General features: G+C 40.6%; 2 protein-coding genes across 2 annotated transcripts in view; both read right to left on the reverse strand.

Annotated features, from left to right (window-relative positions):
* LOC310927588 (rho GTPase-activating protein 12-like) overlaps window positions 1–2,386 on the reverse strand; it is a 41,271-nt gene extending 38,885 nt beyond the window's left edge. Inside the window, exon 1 of the mRNA XM_083889909.1 lies at window positions 2,254–2,386. The gene's annotated coding sequence lies outside the window, so the exon portion shown is untranslated. The remainder of the gene's footprint in view (window positions 1–2,253) is intronic.
* Window positions 2,387–7,237: 4,851 nt separating this feature from the next.
* Window positions 7,238–23,369, reverse strand: LOC310928088 (kinesin-1 heavy chain; the record flags this gene model as incomplete). The annotated part of the gene is made up of 25 exons (XM_083890559.1): window positions 23,050–23,369; window positions 18,096–18,183; window positions 17,912–17,985; window positions 17,720–17,824; window positions 16,979–17,027; window positions 16,296–16,351; window positions 16,107–16,194; window positions 15,894–16,018; window positions 15,589–15,693; window positions 13,514–13,659; window positions 13,222–13,370; window positions 12,870–13,057; window positions 12,563–12,631; window positions 11,715–11,921; window positions 11,307–11,450; window positions 10,992–11,183; window positions 10,034–10,151; window positions 9,848–9,903; window positions 9,496–9,605; window positions 9,276–9,377; window positions 9,137–9,197; window positions 8,975–9,046; window positions 8,746–8,850; window positions 8,407–8,623; window positions 7,238–7,377 (listed from the first exon to the last, which is right to left on the reverse strand). Exons 1-25 carry the CDS (start codon window positions 23,173–23,175, stop codon window positions 7,238–7,240), a joined length of 2,892 nt encoding a protein of 963 aa, XP_083746685.1. The 5' UTR covers window positions 23,176–23,369.
* Between the last annotated feature and the right edge of the window lie 3,971 nt (window positions 23,370–27,340).

Raw genomic sequence — 27,340 nt, forward strand, 5'->3', positions numbered from 1 at the left:
TGGTGAGTTATTTGGGTCACAAGAGGAAGCTGTTTTAAGTTACAAAACAAAACAAAGTCAACAATGGCCAATGGCCCAGCACAATACAAGCTGAACATGTGATGATATGTCCACAACACTGGTGTGGCAGCTAAGGGTGGGAATCAAGAAAACAAGACATACGTGAACAATAAAAAGTACAGGATTTCTCTATTTATTCACAACACAGAGAACAAAGTGCATAAAGTCTATGTATTGGACGTAGATGGGGCATCTCTTAACGTAGCTTTTTCCACAATTACCCTGCTGTAAACGCCATCTTCTTTGACCAGGTAACTTCTGCCCAAGTTTCCCTCATTTATTTGAGCCGGCTTATCGATTCTCATATTACCAAATCAACGTTGACCCACCCCTACAGTCACTAAGCATGCCATCTTTGAGCCCCGTACATGTCATAATAACTGACGAGGTAAGACGATTGCACTGATTTTTAAAAAATGGCAATTAATCTTACGCCAAGAACGAGCAGAAGTCATTAAGTAGTTCACTGTGACCTTCAGATTCAGTCACGCCAAATATAGGCCTTCATTGCCCCGAACACATGAGATTCAGCACAGACTGTCCCACTTAGACACCTCTCACCACAATGTTCCTCAAAACCCAACTCCCTGAGGCTCTCTGCTGTTACTGCCATAGCCACAGTCTGTCACACTTCAACAAACCACAGCTGCCACTCACTTACAGTGGGCATATGAGGGTGAGGAGAGAGCTGAGGGCTCACAACATAAATAAAACACAGAGACAAACATGATCAGTGACCAGTGCATCATTCTCTCTATGAATGACAGCAGGCCGTGAGATATTGCATCTACCAAACAGTTGACCTTTTGTCTACCCACATCACAACACTGACCTGCTCACCAGTGTCAAGTTGAATCAGACGCAAATGTGATGAAACAAATACCATGATATGATTCATGGGTTTCAACCATCTGATTATCATTTAACCAACCGAGAGAGAATTCATCTGATAATCAGATTTAGAGTTGCAACAGAGAAAATACCCAACATAACTAATGAGATCAAGACATGAAGTAGTCCAATCATGGTTAAATTACATGCACTTTTTACTCAGATTATAATGCATTATTGGATTATTTTGTAGTAGAAGTGCGTCATTACTGGAATATGCATGTAAACGGACACATAAATGAAATATTCCTTTGGCAATTCATGAAAACTGTATTGTGTTTCCATGGAATTTAAAAACATAAATAAAGTTGTGTATAAGGGGTGTTTTATTAGTATTAGTATTAGTATCCTAATGTTGCTGCCATGCATGTAAACACAGGTAACTAACCAACCATAAAACAAGGCTGTGTAGTAGGGATGAATGATATTGGACTGCAATTAGTCACATCGTGTTTGCCCATATCCGATAACACATTTAAAAGACAATATCTGACGATACTAATATCTATACCGATAATATCGTGCATCCCTACTACGCAGTGGTGGATACTGTGATTTATTTACAGATGCATCGCAGCCGATTGTGGAACTTTATGAGAAAATTGTGCAACCTCAAAAGGAATTTGCGTTTGCATTTTGGTGCATTAACTTATGATGATAACATAGCAAAATTCAACTAAGAGATTAGTGTAGTACAATAATTGACAAATTTGAATTAAAGCGTACATATATTATATTAAAAGTAGTGATAATGACAATATACTATATGCCTATCCGTGTAAGATATGACGTGCAGTAAAGTGTGCAGGAGTAAAAATGTACATTTGAACAGTGACATTTCACCATGATAAAGATATTTAAAGATAACTGATTGTTTTTTCTTCTGGTGTTTGTCTACAGGTAATATTTACCAGTCAGCAAAGGCTTTTCAGCAACTCTATGGTTTAACACAGATTCGAATGGTTTAGTAATAGCTGCAACTTGTGACGTATATTTTCCATACTGTGATTATTAACGATGTTTTCCATTTTCCTGGACGGGATAACCCTAACCGCTCCATATAATTGCACCTATTAAACTTAATGAGCGTGTTAGTGTTAGTTGTCATTTGCACTTTCACTATGGTTGTTTGGAAGAAAAAAAAAAACAGCCACACTTTCAACCCCAAACCCACTGTTTTTGTGGCGAAACTTGCTGTCGGGACGTGGGTTTGCTTCGTGTCGCTAACGTTAGCTAGCTAATTAGCTGTGTGTGGCTAAAACATTCCTGGGTGTCCCGCCGCACCTTCACTTCTTCACTCACCTTCTTCTTCTTCTTCTTCTTCTTCCACAGGGAGCGAGGCAGTCGGCGGGGGAGAAGACACAGCCCACCCGGGTGAGTGACGGTTAGACTCCGCGTTAACTCACTCCCGTCGACTGTATTATCGAACGCCTTTTCTCCACTTGACTCGTCAGGTTAAGTCCGATAATAACGGCGTCGTTCCCGTTTCTCCTGTTCTTCTCAATAATCCCCGACAATGCTCGTCCCCGTGCACTAACACACTCACACACACACACACTCACTCACTCCTGCTCTCACAACTTTGGCAACTACCTTCAACCAAAGAGCGTCTATGCAAAGGAGGTGTCACTCCACCTTTTTTTTTTTTTCCAAGGGAAACTTTGACCGTCTTCCGGTTGGCACATGCCCTTCCAGTTAACTTACCGGTAAATGAATGAACACGGTCTGAATCACACATATCAAGCAATATGACAAACGTTACTTTATGTACCGGTCATGCTAAGTTTTTTTTTTAACCACATTAAACGATTAACATCTACGTTTATTGTTGTGTAATTAGCATAACAGTCACTCAATAAACGAAACTGCGTACTGGTTTCGGACGAGCGGAAAAACAGTCAGAGTGAGTCCTCTCCTGGTTGTATAACTTTGACTCGACGTACGGGCCCGCAGTTCGCAGGTGTTAAAGGACGCAGAGCGACGGGAATCGGCGCCCCCTGGTGGTAACGAAGCGCAAACGCACACACTGCCGCACAAATCCCGTCAAGTTTGGAAGTTAAATATTAAATATGAAGATTTTAAAATGTATGTATATGTAAGGCTTACATCACCTAGTTATACTTGGATAATAGAGTAGTACATTCAGAAATAAGGATAATAATCAGATGTATTTACTGTCATAATCTCTGTGACTTACCTAATAAAAGGTCAAATAAAAGGATTTCCTTGGCACGATTTTCCAAGATGGAGATGAAAGGTTATATTAGTTTATTTTTTAATTATAAATGGTTGAAAATTAATTGTTCTTTAATGTTCATGGCTACAGATCATTTGTGAACCATTGGCAGTGATAATGTTTGGGTTGCCAGGTCTGTTATTATTATAGAACAGGGGTCACCAACCTTTTTGAGACAGAGAGCTACCTTAAGGGTAAAAAATAATATGGAGGGCTACCATATAATATTTTTTTGTTTGTTTACCATTTAAATGATTAATATTATGCATTCAACTGCATACACATTCATTCCAGTGCTTACTCCTAACGATTACCAGTTTTTATAAACAATATCAAAGATATTTTACTGAGCGATCATACGGATACATGCAAGTGAGGTGAAGTGAGCCCGTGGGCACCGTATTGGCTGCCCGCGGGCTACCAGGTGCCCGTGGGCACCACGTTGGTGACCCCTGTTATAGAATATTATAATGACAGATGACATGGCAGTTTTACTATCTGATGCCATAACCAATATCTATTACTGACAATTTTGAACTATTTATTGTCTGAAATAAGTGGTAGCTGCTATACTTGCTACCAAAAAAGTATATAGTGCACGGGGACTTTGTATTCAGTCCCTGACCCAAAAAAATACACACTTTAATGACTCCATCTATTCATCGAAAAAGTTTTTCTCAATTAAAAGCATCAAAATTAACTCAAACAAAAAACAAAATGTCAACCCAACACAAAAACACTTGAGCGGGGGGATCTTTTTTCATCATTATTTAATCACACATACATTTACATCATGCAGTCAATCCAAAACTGTGATCTCACGAACTTCCCATCTCCGTCCGTATCAGAGCCCCCTGCCATTGTGTCCCAGTTCTCCAGGAATGATCCAGTACCTTTGTCCACTGACGGATCATCAAAACTGTCCTTTTTTTAAAAATTGACCAACTATTACACAGTAATAAAAAAAAAAGTGGATACACTTTTGTTTTGTTTTTTATTATTTAGAATTATGCAAAATTCAAATCGACTCAGGAACAACATCAATAATATTCTCTGCTGTTTATTTATTTATTATGTATTCCCCCATTTCATATCACGGTTTCTTTGTTTTTTGTTTTGTTTTTTTTGGTGAAAAGGTCAAAGGATCGACATGATTGAGGTCCATGATGCTGCTCAGCTAATCTAGTAGATTACACAGAGGGAATAAAACCATTATCCATAGACACCAAACACTTGTCCTGTCATAGACGCGGGGAGGAGCTGCTTTCAGCTCATCGAAAGAAATTATTACTACATAAATTATTTGCCGTCAACAAAAAGTTCCATTAACATGACTTTGGATTTTTTTTTTTGTTTTAAAGTTCCAGTCAAAAACAGACACACATGGAGTGTTTTTTTTTTTTCCTTTTTCTGAGTGCAGATATTGTGAAGAAGTGCTATTAAACCAGACTTTCCTGTTCAGAGACGACAGGTTGCAGTATATCATTTTAACATGCCGCACTCCTCCTCCTCCTCCCTCCATCATATCCAGCTACATTCGTCTCAAACCAAAACGTTGCTTTCCCAAATGAGGTTTCAATGAATTCCTTGTCATAAAATGCAGAAATAACGGTCTTTACACTGTCCGATATAGAGTAAATGCAAATTTGTCTGTGAACGTTGGCAGGAAGATCGATCCAAGAAGCCCTCAATGAGAAAACACACCGCGTTGGTGAAACTGTAGCTGACAAAGAGGAGGAGCGGGACTAAACCACTGTTTACTCACAAACACCTGCAAGCCGACTGATACTCAGTGTTTATGTTTGTTTGTTTGTTTGTTTACAGTATATTGCACTTGCACAACATGTTAGTGTTCTCGTGCTGGGATTACAATCACGACAAGATCTCCGCGCCACTGTACCGGGGCTTCACAGGGTTAAAAACAAGAGGGGAAACAAAACAAACAAAAAAAAAAGCTGAGGTGAGAATTAAAATGACACAAAAAATTATAATTAAGAACACTAAAAAAAAAAAAAATCAACAAAGACAACAAAACATAATAAATCCTACAAACCCCTGACTAAGTTTTTGTTAAATAAACCCTTCCTCCAGATAATGACAGATAATTGTGCAATTTTAAGACCCTGCCGTCCTGATTGGCTGATCAGCGGCGAGGGTTCCAACATCATCAGCATCAACCGCCTCCTGCCCGTCTGCCCGCTGCTCCCCCTACCCCCCCTTCAAATATGTATCTACCAACAATGAAAAGATACAGCAAATAAAACCAGCAACGACACCATCGAGGGGTTTGGGGGCAAATTCACAACCGAAAAAAAAGTGGACGTTAAAGTTAGAAAGAGAAATGACAAAGAGTGTTTTGAGTCGTACGTGGTTTTTTTCAAGGGGGAGGGAAGAATGAAAAATAAATTATCCATAAAGGGATGGGAATTATCGGACAAACCTCACCTGGCATTTTCTGCACTCCCAAGAAAACGAGCTACGAGATGCATTCAATGAAACCTCGTAAATACCTCGGTCGTTGGAGAAGGTTTTCTTTTTTTTTTTAATCAATTAAATCATTAATAAAATGCTGTTCTGGTTGACTTTTCGTAATTAGACAACAAATTTGGGGGGGGGACTGAAAATCACAAATATAAGCAAAGGTAGAAGAGCGAGTGACAGTGACCCGGCTAAGACAGGACAAGCGCCCTGAAGTGTGTGTGCTCCGATGTGCGGAGGGAGATAAATAGCGTCCATTGATACAGGGCGATCAACCACTGAGAGGAATACGAACAATACGTTTATCTACTTAGCATAAAAGGTGGAAGTTTTCTTTCCTTAATAATAGGCTCTTTCTCCGGTTTCCTTCCTTCCTTCCTACATTCTTTACATCCTTCTCATCGAGTCACCAATAACGAGTATAGGTTTTTCTTTTTCTTTTTTTAACTTAACGATAAAAACAGTGGGCCTCCACGGGTATTTAGTTCATTACATCTACAGTACGCAGTCTTACGTCGTGGATTTCTCTTTCCTCCAAACCCTTATTTTCATACTGTTCCCAGATTCCCGTCCAGTTCTCTTTCTCCAGGGAGGCTTGTGCAGTGGTGCCAATTTTTTTTTTTTAATATCTGTACAATAAAACACAACGGAACAGTAGTGCTCGACACCATCTAGTCATTTTTTTTTTTGGTAGTTTTCGTTTTTCCTTAAAGAAGCATGTAAAATCTAGCCAGAGAAAAAAGTGTGGTTAACAACCAATAATAGTCATAATGAAATGTACAGATTTAGCCTATAAGGGTCAAGCTAGTTCTCTTGGTAGGTTTTTCCATTCAGGTGTTTTTTTATGTGTCTTCGTCGCCGTCGTTCCCTCCCCTGGATCTTGCTACCGTTACATTCAGCTTGGCACAGTGCAGAACTACTCGCACGGTGATGACAGATGACAAGAAGACGCTGTGCAAATCAAAAAAAGAAAGAGAAAACTAAACCCACGCTACACATTTTTTGAGTCAGGCGCAGTTTCGCTTGCCAAGGCTGCATAATCTTGCCTTTTTTTTGTAAATTTAAACTTATCTTTGTCTTCTTTTTCATTTCTCTTTTTTTATTTACTATATCCAGTGAGGGAAAAGGGAGATCAGTCATGGTGAGAATTGGGGGAGCGGGAGTTGGGAGAGTGTTGGGGATGAGGTGGTGAAGAGGATGAGCTGTACAGGCCAGGAATATTTATATATATATATTTATAATTCAGAAACTCCTTCTTGGCTCCAAAGCAGCGACGAGGAGCCTCTTTACTGTAATGGAATGACAGGTTGTTGGGTTGGGCGGGGGAGGGGGGGGGCATGACATTGGCTTCTTCTTCTTCTTCTGTGGTACTGTCCTTCCATCCCACTGCTCTTCAGCTGCAGATGAACACAAACAACACTGTTAGCCAACATCGTACTTAGAAATGTGGACATTTTACAATTTGTGATAAAAAAAGCTCCCACAATAATGTGATTTGTCGAGTTTCCGTTTTCAATGAGCCCAGTTTTTCCATGTCTTTAAAACGGCATCAGCGACGTTTAGGTGGTCCACTTACTTCTTGTCTGGTTTGCTGGTGCTTCCTCCCCTGATGGACACCGTCTGGCTGTTCTGGTAGAAGCTACCACCGCTGCGGTTGATGTTGGGGTGAGTAGGAGACGCCACTGTGTGCTGCCCGGGTCGGATGGGTTTGGCTGAAGGCGGGATCAAGACATGAGTTAGGATTATTTCTTTTTTTCTTTTTTTGTGAAACCTAAAAGCTGAGCTGAGGATTCTGGCTAAAATCTACATCAGACCCAAACAAGTCAGAGAAATAAAATTGTACCAGAGCCAACAGAAGTAACATAAACGTTAGCGTGTGAAGTTTGCATGCATCAGGGGGAAACAAAAAGCATGTGTTCAAAAGTTTGGGGTCACTTAGAAAGGTCCTTATTTTTTAAGGAAAAGCACTTTTTTTCAATAAATATAACATTAAATGAATCAGAAATACACTCTATACATTGTTAATGTGGTAAACGACTTTTCTAGCTGCAAACGTCTGGTTTTTAATGGAATATGTACATAGGTGTATCGAGGCCCATTTCCAGTGTTCTAACGGTACATTGTGTTTGCTAATGGCGTTAGAAGGCTATTGGATGATTAGAAAACTCATGATGCAATGATGTTAGCACAGCTGAAAACAGTTTTGCTGATACTTTGAAGAAAGCAAAGTTAATAATAATCATTATTTATCGCTCTAAATCTGTTTGCACAGCATCTTGCACAACCAGTGTGCACTTTATGTATAGTTCTTCTTGCTTGTATATATGCATATGTTTATACTTATTTCATGCATATATATTATTTTAGTTTTTTGGTAATATTTATTATTTTTCTTATGTATATTATACTTTTTAAAACATTTCTTTCTACTCTATGCTGGTATTTTTGAGTGGAAAGCAAAGTAAGAATGTCATTGTACAGGGAAACGTGTTTCTTTACTGTGCATATGACAATAAACACTTTGAATCTTTGAATCTTGAATCTATTTCTAATCTTGTCAATGTCTTGACTATATTTTCTATTCATTTCGCAACTCTTTTGATGAATAAAAGTGTGACTTTTAATGGAAAACACAACAAAAATTGTATAGGTGAGCCCAAACTTTTGAACGGTAGTGTAGAAATTACCAATGGACTCTGAATAAAACCAAGTAGACTGTAGTTTTGGTCTTCACTACTCACCGATCTGGGCCGAATGTCCCCTCCTGGCCATGTTCTTGGCTCTGACGGCTTCCTTGATGCGATCCACCTCCTGCTGGTAGCGCTTGCGGTCGCGGGCGGCGTTCTCCTTGGCCTCCTTCAGAGCAGACTCCAGGGCCTTGACCCGCTCAGCCGTAGCGCGAAGGCGTTTTTCCAGTTTAGGAAGCTCACAGCGCAGGTCTGCATTATCGCGCACCAGCTGCGGGACAGTATAGATCAGATTTAATTTCCAATTGCAATTTTCTATCACTTGGAATTGTATAGCACCCCTGAGGATGGGAATCATATTGAGCTGCATGTGCATGTGTGAGCGCCCCCTACCTGTTTGTGAACCTTGGTGAGCTGCTCAAGATTGTTCTCAAGAAAGGAAATTTTCTGTTTCTGTGCAGCGCTGCCGCCTGTGTCGTCCGAGTCCATCTCAGCGCTCTGCACCACAAATAAGCACGATTATTACGACAGAAATGCAAATAAACACAACTTGGCCCTCCTTAGGCAGGTTTTTTTTCTCTCAACTATTAGATGACACAAAATCATTGAAAATGCTATTGACCTTTTTGACTCTGGTGGCCAGATCCTGAACAAAAAGTTTCCTCAGGTTGTGCAGGGTCTGCAGCTCCTTGGCCTGGGATGGGAAAAGTCAAATAATTACTTAATAAGTTGAATTTTTTTGCAAGAAAATATACCAGCAGAGGGTTTTAAAGGACAAACTCACCACTGTCTCCTCCAGACCCTTCAGGTCCTGTCTGGCCTGCTCCCTTCTGTCGTGCATCACCCTGAAGAACAACAACAAAACAGAGTTAAAACATAGCCGACGAGAAAAATGATGCCGTGTGAAATAACCAGACGCGTACGTGAGATCGTGAAGCTTGCGGCTCTTGTCCTGGTCGGCACTTTTCAGTTTCTCGTGCTCCACTCTGAGACGCTCCTGCTCCAGCATGATCTTCTGGTTCAGACTGAAAGAAACGGAAAACAATGATTAACTGCCTCATCGGAGTGAATCGTCAACATGCATCGCTTTTAAATGACCCGTCATCATGTTGTAGTTAAAAAAAAACTTGAGTTCTTCCTTACTCCTGCAGTTCAGTGATCAGTTTTTCTTTGTTGTCCAGCTCATCTCTCAGGCTGCTGATCTGTTTCTGGTGAGCTTCACGGTGAGAGTGGATCTGCTTCTCCACCGCTTCCTGGTTTAGCACACACAAAATGTACAGAAATGTTACTTCACAGAATAAATTACAAAAATGTAATCATGAAAACCAGCAGGCTGGAACAGACCCTTATTGCTATCTAAAAAAAAATATGCATGTGATAGTAGCACTAATTTAATATAAATGTTTGAACTAATTAAGTAAGAAATCCTGAATTTCCTCGCTCTACAACGGTAAACTGCTCTGGTGTTAATATTTAATGGAGCAGAGGAACAAACCTTGACTTCATTTGCCGTCTGGATCTCATTCTCTTTCTCCATAGCGTGAACTTTCTCTGTAAAACACAAACACGTGAAATGATTAATCCTCCACAGGTTCGACAACAATTGTGCCCTAACCTGAAAAGACACGCTACGGATTTCAGATTAAAGTCATTGTAGGTGAGTTGCTGAATTATCTCTTACCCTGAGCGCTGATTTTGACGAATTCTTCGTTGAGTGCGTCAACATTTTCCTCCAGCTGCCTCTTCTTCTGCTCAACGTTGTGCAGGTACTCAGTCAGCGACTTGATTTTAGCCTCATGCTGTGGAAACAAGACACAAAACAGATGTAAATAACATTCTAACAAAGAGGGAAAAGCAAAAAGGTGTGGATTTTCTTTGTATATTCAGTTCTGATTGAAGCTGCCAATGTCAAATATTTAACTTAACGCAATTAGTGCAGTTACGTATCCTTTACTTGTGGTGGCTCTCCTTAGACCACACATGCAACCACACCATCCAAATAAGCAGCAGCATCCTAACACAAGGCTAAAGATGAATGTGAACAATCATGGAGTTCTAGAGAGAAAATCTAACTTTTGTTAGTTGTCTGAGACCCAGTGTACTACACAGGAGTGTGTTCTGTATAGGGCTGCAGCTATCGACCCTAGTAAGCTACATTAAATCAGCTAACATCAATTTTTACGTTAGCATGTGTCGGCAGCGTTAGCAACTGGATGCTATGGATGCTATCGGCTGAGATGCTGAATCATTGAGGACGTGCTGTTGTGGTACGCCAGTTGTCGTTTGCAGTGGTTCCACTGCACCTTGTTGGCTTCTTGTTTAAGCATGAAATGATTGTGCAGTGTGCGTCTGCTAAAACGGTCCGTGTGGAACAATGACCCTGCGCTGAACAGGCCGCGCGAGATAGATAGATAGTGTGTTCAGTAGCAAAAATATGTGAGCAAGCCACCAACAAGGACAGCTAAAAAATGATGGTAAAACCAGGGTGGGTGGATCTCCACAGTGGCTAGACTCTAGACCTGAAACACCTCATCTTTTCACTTAAAGACGCTATGAAACAATAATACCAGAATTCAATTCAGTCATCTTTGTGTTAATGCTAATGCTATGTAGAGACAGACAGCCGTGTTCCCGCGTACCTGGGAGATGCGCAGCTGGCAGGCAGCGAGCTCTTTCTCGTTCTCGTCCATTTTCTTATTGCTCTCTGACTGGGTGTTCTCCAGCTGCTTGCAGCGTTTCGCCATGGTCTTCACTTCGCTCTTCATCTTGCTGATGTAGAGACGAGCCACCGTGAACTCCTCGTCGATGAGGCCGCTGCCTCCGTCGTGTTGCTGGAAATACCAACAAAAAGAGGGCGAAGGGCAAGAACAGTCGATCAAAAGACTGGATGAAATGCTAACTTTGCGCTCTTAAGAGGCTGCCGTTGAGGTTATATTGAGAAACAATCTCTGTACCTTGATGTCATTGCTGCCCACTGCAATGCCAATCTCAGCCAAGTCTTTGAGCAGTGATGACATCATCTCAGTCACCCTCTTCTTCTGGTGGTTGGACATCTCCTTCAGCTTCTGGAGCTCAGAGTCCAGCGACGACAGAATGGACTAAAAGAAAAGAGATGATTTAAGATTTAATGAATTTCACCAGTATGAATTGGTAGTTAGTCATAATCAAGTACTGTGCATTTGTCCTAGGCTCCTATAGCTTTGATTTTATGTTGAATTCTATGTATTACGTTTCAAACACCGAGAGAAAGCATTAAACGGACTTATGTATCAGCAGGTTGTGTTATTCCGAGAGGCTGCACAAGTCTAATTTTAGCGCTGCATGTCCGTGTTGACAGTAACTCATTAATATTAGCGCCTCACCGATTTCTGGCTGAGCTCTTCGCTGATGGCCTCAAACTCCTTGGTCTTATCTTCCACCTCCTGACTCTTCTGGTCATAGTTGACGGCCAGCTCCTCCAAAGCCTGCAGCACCTCCTTCACCTCGTCCTTGGAGGCCTCGTTCTCCGCCTGCAGGCGGTTCAGCTCCACCTGCAAGTTCTCGTGATCGCGGCGGGAGGAGGCCAGAAGCTGCACGGACGGATGAGAAACGTAATTAGAGCCGCGGCAATTAGTCAGTGTGTGTGTGTTATGACATGGATGAATAAGCAATATGCATTGGGATTTTTGCCTGTTACGAAACAGGGTTCAGCCCTGCTGACTTTTCTCTGGTATTTCAGACGCAAGCGACGGTTATGAATGCGACAGAAGCCCTCGGGCAGCGAGTTAGAATTCAACGGTGTATAAATCTGTGAAAGACCTTAATGAGAATGAGTAATCACCATTGGAATTGTAACGGATATTTTGTGATCATGAAAAAGGGGCTGAAATTAATGACACCAACACAAATCAGCCACGACATTAAAGCCTGTAACTCGATTTAAAGTAAGAATTAGGAGAGTTAATTAGCAGAAACTGAATATTCTTTCCATAATGGGGAAGAAAGACATGCACGTGCGAGTGTGAAACTTGCAGGATCATTCATTCTCTGTATCCCCTATGCTCTGTGAGCATAACGAATAAGTGAATCTGCCAGAACAATAAATCCAGTTACAGGTTTCAGTGCTGTGGGTAATTTGCGTGAACATGACTTGGCAGTTTTTCCACAGATCCAAGTCTGCAAAGATAAAAAAAAAAAAAGCCAGGCCACATGTTGAACTTCCTGTACTTGCCTCCTCCTGGTCCAGCATCTGCTGCTTCAGTTTCTCTGCCAGCTGGCTCTGTTGGTTGATCTCCTCATCCTGTAATGTGCACACAGCGACATTAGCAAGGACACGGCAGACTATTTTCATTATCAATCTATCTGTTGATTAATTTCCACATGAATCAATTAGCTGTTCAGTCCACTAAGTGTCCGGAAATGTCAGTAAACCTTAAAATGACAACATTCTCGAATATCTCGTTTAATCTAAAAGTAGAATATGTTCACTGAAGTGAAGTGAAGAAGCAGGACAACAGTGCTGGTTCTTTTGTTCTCACCTTATCGTCCAGCTGTTTATAAAGCTTGGTCAGCTCAGCCTCACACTTGTCCTTCTCCACATCGGTGAGGCGAACTCCGGGCACATTGGGCGTGGACGCCGGCTTGTCGTTGAGTATGTTGTCGAGGGCCAGAACCTCAGCGTTTGCCTTCTCCTTATCGAACTGCTCTTCCACCGGCACGCTCTCACCTGAGGTGGGAGATCAGATTACGGTCAGTATGTCCAGATGGTTAAGAGCAGTGTTCCCCAAACATTCTATGCGGTAAATGAGTAACTAATTATTTGTTTGGCGACACATCTCTGGGTCCTGACCCAGTCTTTGGGAATCTCTAGATCCTAGACCATATCCTCACCATTTCTCCAGCGGTTGAGCTCATTCTCCAACCAGGTGACGGTGTTCCTCAGGGTCTTATTCTTCTCTTTCTCCCTCTCATACTTCTGCTTCCACTGCTCTGCCGTGAGCTCAATGTTGACGACGACTGTGTTCTTGATAGTCTTTGCTCTGGACGTGGAATGAAAAAACGGATGACCATCAATATCACACACGGACTCATTCGACTCTAGCTTAGCTTGGAACTCAACTATTGACGTCCCACAAATGAAAAATAACAACATTTCAAGCACGGTATAACTGGACTTGCTAACCTTTGTCCAAACATGAGCGTGGATTTGGTTTCAGCCTCATTGTAGGAGGAAGGTGAGCAGCAGATAACAATGGTGGTCCGACAGTTACCACCCAGCGAGTCCTGCAGGATACGGGTCATCTTGCTGTCTCGATATGGGATGTAGGCCTGGCAATAACACACACACACAAAAATAATACAGAAAATTAACTGAGAAGAAGAGACTAGATACATTTAAGTATAGCAGGCTAACTACAACGGAGAGTTCAAAAATAAAATTAGTGACTGATGCATAGGGTCACATCCCTGAAATGGACACCAACTCTGCCAACATGTTATTACATCACATGGCATTAGTAATGGAACCCTATCGGCTCTGCAGCCCCACAAATATGATCACTTCTGCGCGGACCTTGTACTCAAAAAAAGGTTTGAAATGGCTGGTTTAGGGCAAAGTTTTTGTAAATAAACAGATTTCTGGAGTGGCCTCCATTTACATTACTGTGCACAATTTCCTCTGAGAAACCCTGTAATTGTGGTTAATTATTAAAAAAGCAAGAAAAGCACTAAGAAAACAAATAAAACAAAGTGCTGTTCTTGTTCTCCCTGAAACCAAAGGCGAGACCTGTGGTCTCACCAGCACTTAGCCAACAGAGTACTATAACTTATCTTACAGCTCTTGTGAGCTTGGTTAAGTCGGATGCGAGTTAAACCACAGCATCAATATTCTTGTTATCGACACGAGTAGCTGAGCAGAGGCACCGTGTTACAGATCTTCAGACACCAGTATGCTCGCTCAGTCGTCGTACAATGGCTTATCTGTTCAGACCATCACAGATATATCGGCAGCCGTCCGCCCCAGGTTGTTTACAGAGCGCAGGGGAACGAGAACAATCCATTCATTGATCAATTCGAAAACTGTGAAATTGTCACAGAATTGCTAAAGTCAAACGTTGCTTCCAGGAAAGTTTGTATTTCCTCAAGTTATAGTTTTTTTAACTATAACTTTTTTAACCAGGGCATGGTTGAAAATGTTGAGATGACTGAAAAAAAGATGCTGGTGCACAAATGTTCACCTCACTGAAAATTGCAATTTTATTGTGGTCAAATTGTCATATTTTGGACGATCAAAAGTTTGGGGTCACTTAGAAATGTCCTTATTTCTGAAGGAAAGGCACTTTTTTTCAATGAATATAACATTAAATGAATCAGAAATACACTCTATACATTGTTAATGTGGTAAACGACTATTCTAGCTGCAAACGTCTGGTTTTTAATGGAATATGTACATAGGTGTATAGAGGCCCATTTCCAGTGTTCTAATGGTACATTGTGTTTGCTAATGGCGTTAGAAGACTATTGGATGATTAGAAAACCCTTGTGCAATGATGTTAGCACAGCTGAAAACAGTTTTGCTGGTTCTGAAAATCATTATGTATAATATTGTCATATTGTCTTGACTATATTTTCTATTAATTTTGCAACTCTTTTGATGAATAAAAGTGTGACTTAAAGGAAAATTGTATAGGTGACCCCAAACTTTTGAACGGTAGTGATCTAAAGTATGACTTTTCGATCAAACTTTTTTTTATCTTTTACTAAAAGAAGATGAAGAAAACTGCACGCTGTATCTTTCGGAGTTTAACCATCGTTTACCCAGGTTTACCAAATGAAAGAAGAATCACCTGAAGTCTGAACTGATCCAACACTATCAGCTGACTTAGGAATATGATGATGAAATTTGAACACATTACGATCTGTAGTAAAGATTAAAGCTTACAGACGAGGCAGTTAAGTGTGTTGTCTGTCGTAACCTGAATTAGTAAACCGCCCCATTCCCACTAGTCGGGAAAAAACAGTTCCAACAGGTTTTTTTTAAACAGAGAGAATCACTTTAATCAGCATTAATTCCAAGGTCAAATTACTCTGCAATGCACGCAGGTATTAGTTTGTGACGCAAGACCCGGGCGAACACAGTAATTTCTACTTAGTCGGCTGTATTTCGGGCAGAAACGCTAATTCTAATGTCATTTTCACATGCAACGCGTGAAGAACGTGACATCTACACAACGTCAGCAGAAAAAAAAAAACACTGACCGTTCCCTCAGCCAGAGCGGAGATGACGTTTCCCAAGGAGGACAGGGACTTGTTGATGTTCTTGGCTTCATCCAGCAAAGCTCCCTCCGCTCCCGTTTTACTGACCTGAAAGAAAAATCACGACAAAAAACAACCTCAGCACGATCCTGTACAGCTCAAAAGAGTCAAACACAGAACAGAGTGTAATCTGAGTCTGACAAAATTACAAGCAGACAATAACAGTGAAATGGATCTATTCTTGTATGAGAAGATATGCCTAATTTGGCCAATAACAGGTGGCTTAGCTTTAATTTGAAGCTTCATACCTTTTCACTACCAGCCAGATCCACCAGGTAGAGTTTACCACTGAGCTTTTGCTCCGTCTGAGTGTTCTCTTGTTTGACGTTTATCAGGAAGATGCTGTGACTCCTGGAGCTGTGCTCGTTCATGTCTGCGAGAGGGAGAATTTTGTGTTTAAGAAAGCAGATTAGAGATTATTATACAGATTATTGAGTAGGAAGTAAAGACTGGTATCTTACTTGTAACTGCTACATGTCTGTTCGATTTTCCTTCATCAATTGTATCCATGACCTCCTCTGGGCTGCAGACGAACCTCTCAGTGCAGCCCTTTATAAATAAAGAAGGAAAGAGGACATGAGGTGAGATTAACGGCCTGCTCCAACAGCTTTTACCACATATTTGACATGAAACAGGAGGCGAGATCTGACCTTGACATAGGGTACTCTGTTTTTGTCTTCATGCACTGACAAATTGGTCTTCGACACTGGAAATAAAAAGGGAAAAATAAGTCAGAGGAAGAAAAACGCGAAGCATATTGCAGTGAGCAGTTCTGTGTCATTCAACTCAGGGTTTCAAATTATGTGTGAAAACTTTAAAACCTAGAACTTATTAAGGGCTTAGCCAATTTTGTCCTTAAGAAGCCGAATAAGAAAATTCAGAAATGGTGATTAAAACGTACGCCTGGGAACTTCAAATATTACATGCAGCCTTTGCTTCCCCTCCTACTGCCAGTTTTTAAATGACCCCTGGTCAACACTGTTCAAATGGACTCTGATATGCGTGGAAGCTCATTTCCCCATCAGGAAATTACTTTGAAAATCCCTCCACGCTGGCCAATTTTGAGGATTTCAAATGAAAAACTTCCACTCTGCAGGTTCATATTACTTGACATAGACCCCTCAATCTAATCAAGACCAAGCATTGTGATGCCCTTCAAAATATAAATGGAGTCTTCACTAAAAGCAGTGAAAGTCAATTTTATATCTGACAAATAACAGCATCATGTTTACAGCCAAACCTGCTCCATGTTTTATACATTTGCTAAACCTCTGGTGCAATTAGGAGATGTGAGAAGACGCAGCGTTGGCTCCTCTGCGCCACAGCCACTTACCATCCAAAAGGTCCCGGATCTTGTCTAAGTAGATTTCAAAATATGAAACCTGTAGACAGAGGAAGGACCTTATTATTTCACAAGCCAGCAAAAATGAAACGAGAAAATCCAACATGCGTTATTGTTCTTATTCCCCCCACGAGTTTTATCGTGTAAAAGGGATTTGGGGAAATATAAAATGGGAAATGGGGATACGAAATACATTTTAATGTCTGCTGAGGATGGACATTTCAGAATTCAATATATTCTAAAGCCCAGTTTAACCGTTTACAAAAGATGGGACATATTCCAATTATTGCTGCCCGGGGACAAACCACACAGATGACTACAACATGAATGGACGGCATTAAAATAGTCGTGCAGATTATCGCGAGGGGGGGAAAATGTCTGGTAACCATGGCATTCTGAAGAAAAGTGGTTATTTTTGGCTGGCAGCATCCAGCACAACACAACACAACAAAGCTGCACGCCGCTCCACACACACTATGGTCTATGGTGTGTGAAAACACCCCCTGATGACATGATAGAAACGGTTGGTGCCAGTGGGTAAAACTCCCAGCACTCATTATGCCAAGCATTGCCTTAAATGTGCAACTAAACGTGTGTTTTTAACATCAAAAATGAGGGCACACACATACTAAAAATAGTGAGGGACTGACGAGCAGTCCTCCGGCCACACCTGTGGTCAGCATAAAAACAAGAGAGGTATGTATGAACAGAAAAACATCTTTTTCATCTTACTTTGATGTGAAACTCCAGGTTTTCATCCATGGAATAGATGTAGTTGAAAATGTCTTGAACTATCCTGGGGATGATACCCATTGAATCTGTGTCATGGAGCAGCCCCTGCAAACAGAGGGCACACTCATTCAGATTTCATCCGAGACGACACACGTTTCAGTCGAGAGTTCAACGAGTAAAGTCGATTCTTACCTCCATGGTATGTGTTTTACCAGATGATGTCTGCCCATATGCAAAAATGGTTCCATTGTATCCGTCCAGAACATCTATAGAAGACCAAACGGAGCGTGTTTAAGTAATGATTCAAGCCAAGTTCATAAAATAATCATGGGGACTGTGAACACACTGGAAAAAATACAAAATAACATCACATCACCTTTAACAATCCTCTGGGCGCAGGCGTTGTACACTTGTTCCTGTGATGTATTTGACTGAAAGACTTTGTCGAACGCGTAAGGTTTGCTCTGAAATAAACAAGAGGAAGAAGAGTGAGTTTTCAAATTTTTCAGCTTAATATTTTCTGGTTTCTTTGCTCCATATAACAAAGAAATCATTAAAACTGGTTTGTGGACCAACAAGACATTTGAAAGCATCATCATTTCCAGATTTGACAAACACTGATCAAGATTTTTCAACATTTTACACACCAAACAAGTACCTGGTCTTGGTCTACCATCCAAGTACCATCGTATCTTAGTACATAATTAAAAAACAAAAGGACTATCTTACTTGATTAATTGAGAAAATAATAATCTATCTTTGGCATCGTCTCTTCACCTCCAGCATCTGCATGATTTTTAAATCACTATCAGGAAAAAATAACCGTCATAGTCGCTCGGGTAACAAAGAAAGTCACAAACTAGAGATGGGGCAACATATCAATATTATGTCAATGTCGTGAAAAGAGACAAGATACCTTAGAGCTAGTCTTCTCCTGGTTTTAAAGACTGTTTCAGTAATAATATTGAGTCATGTAGTCAAATATTATGATATCCAATAAAATTCATGAAAACAGACATTAGAATTATACGAGAAGTCAGATAACAACTCTTCTTCAAGAGACATCCTTTATTAAACATTAAAAAATAATACAAAAATTGCTGAAAAGAGAAGAGGCACGAAGAAAATCTTCCAAGAGCTCGTAGAAACAGCCAGTGTCCAGCTTAATATGGTGATATATTCCAAAATATCATAGCTTTAAACTATACATATATTATTTATAAGCCCTATCACCCAACCCCACTACCAAAATCACTTGTACTTGTACTGCACCATCGCTAACACTCATTTCACCACATACTCTACCTTGTTTCTCAAAATACCCGTCTGACTGAGGTGCACAACTATTTGTTTTAAATGTTTGAGCCATTTTGTCAAATATTTGACAGCAACAGTACAGACAAGGGTATACAGGAGGGGTGACACACACGACAATCCCTCCTTAGACAAAATATATAAATACATATCATTTGGCCTCTTTAGAAAAATTACAATCCATCTTTTACAACCAACAAACAGGGACAAAATTAATTCATATTTTGCTCTTCTATGACCGCAAACAAAGTATTAGGTCTGTGGACAAAAACGGTCATAGTCTCTTGAAACCTGGACGTTCTCAAATAAACTCATCCTTTTTACTTTCCCTATAAAAATCAGGATTGCCATCCTCATTCAGCTTACCCCCATCCCATTTTGACTTCCCTCCTAACAACACTTGCACGCCATTTATAACAAACTAATCTGGACCCTGAGCTTTTCCCACTCACTTAAGAGCCAGCCTGCGTCAAAGGTTGTGATATTCCACAGTTGGCCAAAACTTCAAAGAACATTTACAGTGAAAGAGCGATCGATAGATGGACTTAGGAAGGCAACCGCAGGGGATTAAAAAAGTGATGCCATATGCAATTCTGAGGTTCAGCTTGGATGGCACACCATCTTTGGAGGTTAGAAGTCTCAGCTGACTCATCCCCAGCCTGATGGGCGGGGTTCTGGACGTGATGTATTAGGAGCTTTCGAACAAGACAGCCAATACATTCTTCAAAACACGAATGTTTGAGTGGCAGTAGATTCAAACAGACAGGTTCAGCGTAAACACCTGTGAGTGCAAGAGGAAGCTGAGAACAAGCAGCGAGTGTCGCCTTGGAGACACACTCGCTAAGACTCCGGGTAAACACATTCACACCGAGGAAAAACCAACCAATGTCTCACAGATTTGCAAAAATAATAAAGTGCAGTTTGGTGCAACACAGACCAGCATCATCTAAAGATGTAGATATTTCACTCCAGCTTACTATTGCAATTAAACCCTTAAGAGCTGCTATTGGTCTCATTATCTATGATAATGATAGGATTATTTGCTGATTATAAAATTACAGTGAAAAGTAAGTGCTCAGTCACATTTCCTCTTCCTGTTATGATACTTCATAAGACATTGTATTCAGGGGACACAGTTCAAGGTTATTCTCCAACATTCATGCGAGTCTAGTTGTATGATGCAGATTTATATTGCTAGGGAAAAAACTAAAAACAAATATGCAATATGTCATTAATGTTTGCTTCCTGGTCCAGAGCTGACCTGGGGAAGAAAATTTTCTTCTAAATTACTTTAGTTAAATTTCAGTTTCAGTTTTTTCTCTCGTGCACTTCCACCTCTAAAGTATCTAAAAGTAGTTTTGTCCTGTTGTTGCAGAACGCTTTATGCAAATAGTAGATGGAAGAACAAAGCTGAGGAGAACGACTTGATCTTGAACATGCACAACTGACAGGAAGGTAATGGATGAATGAATAATTCACATGCTCCATACTCACACTTCACTGACAAAACTAGCTTGGGAAATTGGACAGGTTACGACTCGCTAATAATAACAACAATAAATAATATACATAATTGTTGAACTAAAAAAAACTAGTGATTGAGACATTAAATCCTCATTAACTCAGTCGGGCCCTAGGTCGTCGATACATTCTTAATTCCTGATTAGCTTCGCCCGCAAACCAGAAGACTACGTCCAAATTTAATAAACGACCTATGGTAACAACACCAATTGCCCTTTATCAGAAAACTAAGGCTTGCTCCCTTTATTGACACAAGCAAAACCTCTCGACACTACACCACAGTCAAAGCGATTAAGCACGGATGTGGAGGCTTCAGTCTTTAGTCCTAACAAGAGGGTCCACACCCTTGGTTGTTCCACAATGGATAAATATATGAGCTAAGTGAGTCAATAACTGTGGACAAGAGCATCAGCAAGTGTACATCGCCATCATAGTTTCCCTCCCTACTCGGAGAGATTGCCCAGCACCTGGCCAACTGCCTGCTCTGATTGGTTGCACAGCTAGTAACCAGGAGAGAAAACACAAGAGGGATTACCCAGGAGGCCTGAGATGCTGCTTACTGGCATTATTTAGTTGTACATCTCAAAGCAGATGTACCAGCAGTGGCTACTAGGATCTGGGCTGCAGCTCGTGCAGCTCTCACAATGTGCACTGTTATTTTGGTACAATACATGACTGGCATTCTGAACTGGGCAGGGCCACATTGTGTCTGAGGGGCACACACAGTAAGCTATTGGTTGTAGGCCTGAAGTCATCCATTATCATTGTAGATTCACATTTGTTTTGTCTTTTGTCTAAATTTGCAGCATGTGGTGCTCATTGATGCAAGTTATGATTGTTCATTATTCATTAGCGGTACATCATCAATGTTCATAATCACGTGGAATTCTAGCAGTGATCGTCAATCTAGCAGCAGCTGACTGAAGAAGAATAAGGTGTAAACAGACACCTCCATAGGTGTATACATATATTACAAGGACACCAAAGTCCACAAAGTGAACGACAGCCCGTTGTTAAGAAAAAATAATGTTTAACCAGATCCGTTTTTAAATGACACGCCACTGACTTTTGACCGTGTCACACGTCCTAACTCGATGTGAGGCAGGCCTTACGTTTCTTTTATATTTACTACCACTACAACAGTAAAAAGGAATATGACGAGACTAAACTTTTTGTTTTGACGCATCATTTTTAATCCTGTCATACAGGCATGCTTCAGAATATAATGGCACGAATACATGTTGCACAGTGTCGTTTTAAGACGTACTGTGCAAGCCCATGATGACAAAGCATGACAAGCACCAAGTTGACCACAAAGCAAATACTTTCTTCATTCAGTAAAGTGGAGGCACTGACATTTGAAGGCATTTCCTCCTTTTGTCAAAGTTGAAACTGTGCCTTTTCAATTATCCTTATCAAATTCTGGGGGGTGTCTGCAGGATTCCGGGGCACTTAACCTGAGACAACAAACTACGCTCACAGTTTATTATTTTTATGCAATCAATATATGTTGTGTTTTAACCAGGATTTTCAGTAGAGGTTCCCTGATGGTGTCCACCATGGTTAAAACATAGACACAACTGAAAACTAAATATTGCTGAATCTATTGGGTGATTAAGTGTAACCTGTCCAGACATTACAGGCCAATCACTCATCTTTATCCTGCAGATAATCTGAAATTTCCAAAGTCAAAGATATGTTTACATTCTCTGATTCCTGTTGTATTACTTGGGCTTTTTGTTTATTTGGTTTGGTTTTGGGGGTATAGATTAAGTTCGTATATGAAATTACTTAAGAGCCCTTGGTCAACATGGGGACTTGTTGTATTGCCAGCTGGTCAGCTAGATAGTGTTAGCTTTAATTAAGCCACAGTATTAAAACTAGCCAGCTAGCCAAGGCCGGCTAATCTGTCAACTACCAGCTGGCCTAGCCTGCTAGCCAACAGTGTGCTGCTAGCCACCTCAAAATCAAAGCTGGTTTACATGTGTGCTGACGCAAACAGTTCACCTTTAATACATTTATTTTTTAGATATGAGCGGTTATTCGTTACGTTATACCGCTATAAGAAATTGCGTGAATGTCGTGCAGGATTGTCAGGCTAATGCTGACATTTACACCGGCCGATGTGTTGGTGGCTTTGTTGAATGACAGCTCGCTAGCCGTGACAGGGCAACAGTGACATTTTACGACAACAGCAAGTAGACTAGCTCATTTAAACCGGGCATTGGACGCTGCCGTCGAAAGTCCAGCAAGTATTAGCTGAACACGTAACGCGTTAAGTGTAATTAAAGGGTATGTGTTGGAGCAGAAGCAGGCAGCAGCCCAAGGAGAGAAAACAACGCAGCGGTCTACAGGTCAACCCGATGCTAGCGTTAGCTAGTAAGCTAAGGCGCTAACTACGGTAGCCACAAGACAATCAAAAATGGCGTATCGCAGACAGCGCCAGCGGGCTGTGTCTCACAGGCGGCTAAAGGCCATCAACAAAAACAACTCACCGCGATGATAACGGTCTCTTCCCCTTGAAACTTGGGAATGTATCGGTCGCCTCTGGTCACCTCGGAGCTGTTGAGGGGCCTAAAACGGCACATCACTTTGATGGTGCACTCCGCCGGGTCGGCCATCTTCCACGGTTCACGAATGGAAATTCACCAATAGAGTTAAAAGTATATCCTGGATCCCAGCGGCGGCCGCGCGGGGCGAAACGGGAGGCTGAGCCCCTCGGTCCCGACCTCAGGGTTTTCAGTAAGGTCGATGAAAACCTGTGGGGCATTCAACAGAAATCCCTGTGTTAGTCTCAGACAGTTCCTGCTCCTGTTAGGAAGCCATGATACCGGCGGATGAGCGGCTGGTCACCTCACCCCTGCTGCTGCTGCTGCTGCTGCTGTGGATGTGGATCTCTATGACGTCATCCCGGCGCTCCCCTTCTCACTGTTTTGTTAAAAAATAATGAAAGAAGAACCCATAAATCCCACAAAAATCCAATGAGACTCTATCTTAAAACACTGAAAGAATTGCCCTATTATATACAATGAGTATTTACAAAGCTTTACTTTACTTCCTCTCTTTTAATTTATTATTGAATGTGCATACACTCTATAAGTGTTATAGCCTAAATAAACCCTGATTTTTGGTTGTTTGTGTTGTTGGCATACATACTTTGGTCTTGGTGTTTTGCACCAATTGGCATCTGTTGTGTTGCACCAGTCCTCTTCACAATTACATGTCCCTGCCCTCTGGATATAATGATCAGTTTGTCTTCCTTTGTTATTGTTGCCTTTCATCCATGTGCAGTAAAAGATGACACAGCCACACAGGTTAATAGAGTATTGGATGATTACATGCAGAATAATAGGTATTAATTAAATGCTAGAATAATTTCAAAACGATCGGTGCCCGTCATTCAATCTGTGCATGGGCTGCAATGGGATTTCATCTGCCTTTAATGAAATATGACATAATTCTTAGTTGCAGACAAATCAACATACTAATAGTGGGAATAATACACTTGTAAATGTCTGACTTTCTAATTATAGTGTATCATATAGCATATATATAGTGTAAAACAGCTGAGAACAGGAGATATAAATAAGTGTCAACTGATTATCTGTTGACGTGAGCGGCTGGACATGTGCATTTCATATCCACGTCAAATGATGTGTATGTTCATTACCAAAATGTGCTCCAGCTGTTATTTCACCAACAGGTGATGAAGAAAAGCCCTTAAACCTTGTCTTCTTCTTCCTCCTCCACTAACAGTCCAACAGCAGGTCTGAACAGGGCCAAAGAAACCACTTTCTAGTACAGAACACACTCACATTGATTGTCCTGAACGCGTCGTCTTCAGATCCGATCAAAGAAAAAAAAAAAACACACAGAGGTGGTTCTACACATGATCGGATCACTCTTAGAACTCTTTAGTGTTAATGCCAGGTTGCAAAATTTAAAGTAGCCCTGTATAGAATAAAAATAAAAATGTATAGAAAAAGTAACAGGCCTATAATTACAAAAAGTGGCATTAAAAATGAAGCATGCAACATGAAGTGCACACTAATATAGTTCTACAGTTTACACACACACAGTATGACAAGCATAGCCCAGTAATAACACATATTACTGTGGCTGTAGACAATGTGCCTGTAATCGTAAGTCATACTTTAACCACACACTTCCGACTTTAACCCTTTAAGGTACGCACCAAGAAAAAAAGAAAAGGAAAATATATAAATATATATGTATATATATATACATATATATATATTTTTTTAATTAGACCCTACAGTATTTCAGATACAGGCCTCTACCAAACGGTTGAGACGTCTGTTCATAATAAAACTTTTTTTTTACAACATTCAGCCACATTTAGTGTTGGTGAGTTCGTTCAGCTTGATGCATTTTCCAATGAGACATAGTGACTTAAAGTGTGGTCGACCAAATGGTTAAGGGTAAAAAAAAAAACTGTGGCTTATCTTTCAAGATACATTGAAAATTTTTCCAATTGACGTGCAACCATAAATAACTGAGATTTAGACGTTTCACTTGTGGCCAACACAAGAGGCATGTTTTATTTATGTCGCTTTGGGGGGGAAAACGTGTGGGTAAATATCAGTAACACTGGAGCAGTTGTTCCATTGGTCCAAACTATATATACTGTACAGCACAGTGCACAGTACATGCAGCCTGTGACTCAGCTGTCTATGCTGCTATGAGAGCTGCAGCTGTACGACCTCACGCCTCGGGAGAATAAAATAGCATTATGTCTGACCTCATACAAACAGATGCCCATAACGTAGCAGAAACGCTGTGTGGCGAACCACGAGTGGCTGCCGGATACATTTCCTCACCACTCCCCGAAAAACACAGAGGGCTATTCCTTTTTTCACGCTCAAATACCAGTTCTACTGGCCCACTGGTGTGTTCACAGAGGGAGCGAGAGGGTGTGGTGTTCACAGGGTTAGTCTGGTTGTTAGAGAGCGACAAGTCCCCGAAGACCAGATTGTCTAGTGTTCAGCATTTGTGGAAAAAAAAAGGACAGGTTACTCAGTAATCTGAGCTGGTTTTATACTTTACTTCACACGTTTTGCGACTTTTTCATTTGGAAACACCAGTTTAGACCCACACACACACACACACACACACACACACACACACACACACACACACACACACACACACACACACACACACACACACACTAAGGCAGGGCCATTCAACTAAAATTTCCGGAGGGCCGGTCAACCCCTGTACCAATATTTTGTGGTAGCATGTACAATAAACCGATACAAATAATTTATAACACAAAATGTTATAAATTATTTAACACATTATTTATCGAAAATGGCTGCAAAATAGTTTTGTGCAAAGAAAGGTAAGTAACAAAAGGTACAATGCAATTTGCGTATAGTGTGCAAAACCACCAACATTTGGGTATAACAGTCACACTTGGCTCTTACAAAATTAGAGGTAACAATATAAACAACATTAAGGTGCAATGGCCACAATAGGCTATTTTTTTTTTTTGCAGAAATATAAGTAAAAGTACCAATAATATTCCGGTACAATTGCTACAGTTGGCTCTTTTATTGCATAAAATAAAAGTTACATTGGCTCATATTGCAAAATATTCCGGTACATAGACCTACATAGCCTACAATTACAGCTGTACTAGTATTTGCCAAAAGCCACGGTTTTATTGGCTTTTTAATATTACATTCATTATTTATGGGTTAATGGGCCACGGGCCAGTCCAAATTGCTTGAAGGGCCGGTTCTGGGCCCCCGGGCCTTAAGGTGAATAGCCTTGCACTAAGGGGCTGAAAAGACAAGCCTATTAGTTGACAGCAGTGTCTGAGTTATTATTGTCTTATTACGTGTAGATTTACTTCCATTGTTAATACAACAGGCTGCAGGCAATTACTGAAGAAAATTATTATATTCTTCTATATTCTCTGTCATGTGTCAACAAATGGAGAAAAAAAAAAAGAATAAATTAAAGGGAATTTGATGATAAAATAATCATATTAATCATACAAAATCCAGGCAACAAACTGCTTTATATATTACTTTAAAAGTTAAAATACAACACGTTTGATGTGCGTGGTGAAAACATTATTGCCTTCTTATGTGATTAAACATTTCCTTCATTCAACAGGCGTACGTTAGTTTTACGAAGGAACCAGCAGGTGGCATGAGCGGTCGTGTCATGTACTGCCTCAAAACCTATCCTCAGAGTCGTTAAAGAACGTTTTTTTTTTTTTTTTTAACGTTCCACTTGTTGGAACTGACATTGAGACTGACTGAACTGTGTAATATTCACGAGTGACAATAAAATGGGTCCTAGACTGACCCCTGGGGTACACCATATAATATTATAATAGCCTGTCTAATAGCCATGTCTTTGATGTATCTATGAATTAAAGCAATGTACATGTCTGTTGAAATGCAACAGATGTATATCACTAAACGAGCCGCATCCCCTCATAATATGATATAAGACAATATAATATGGAACAAATCAAATGTGTTAATGAGGAATCGCCATGAAGTCCAAGATTGGAGTCTAAAGAGTTTCTTTATTCAGGATCTCATTGTGTTATCAGTATTCATGATAAAGCCAAAACACACTAACATGAACAAACGGCTCTTCAGTCCCAACCACTGGAATTACTGGTTTCATGTGAATCTCAATTGAGAGCGGTGGGACGTGAGTCACATCGGCACTTTGGAACAACTGAAATTAAGATTTTTCTTCTTGATGAACGAGGAAAAGGGGGAACAGCAGAAAAAAAAC

The sequence above is a fragment of the Microchirus variegatus genome, assembly GCF_963457635.1.
Source record: "Microchirus variegatus genome assembly, chromosome: 5".
Taxonomy (NCBI): Eukaryota; Metazoa; Chordata; class Actinopteri; order Pleuronectiformes; family Soleidae; genus Microchirus; species Microchirus variegatus.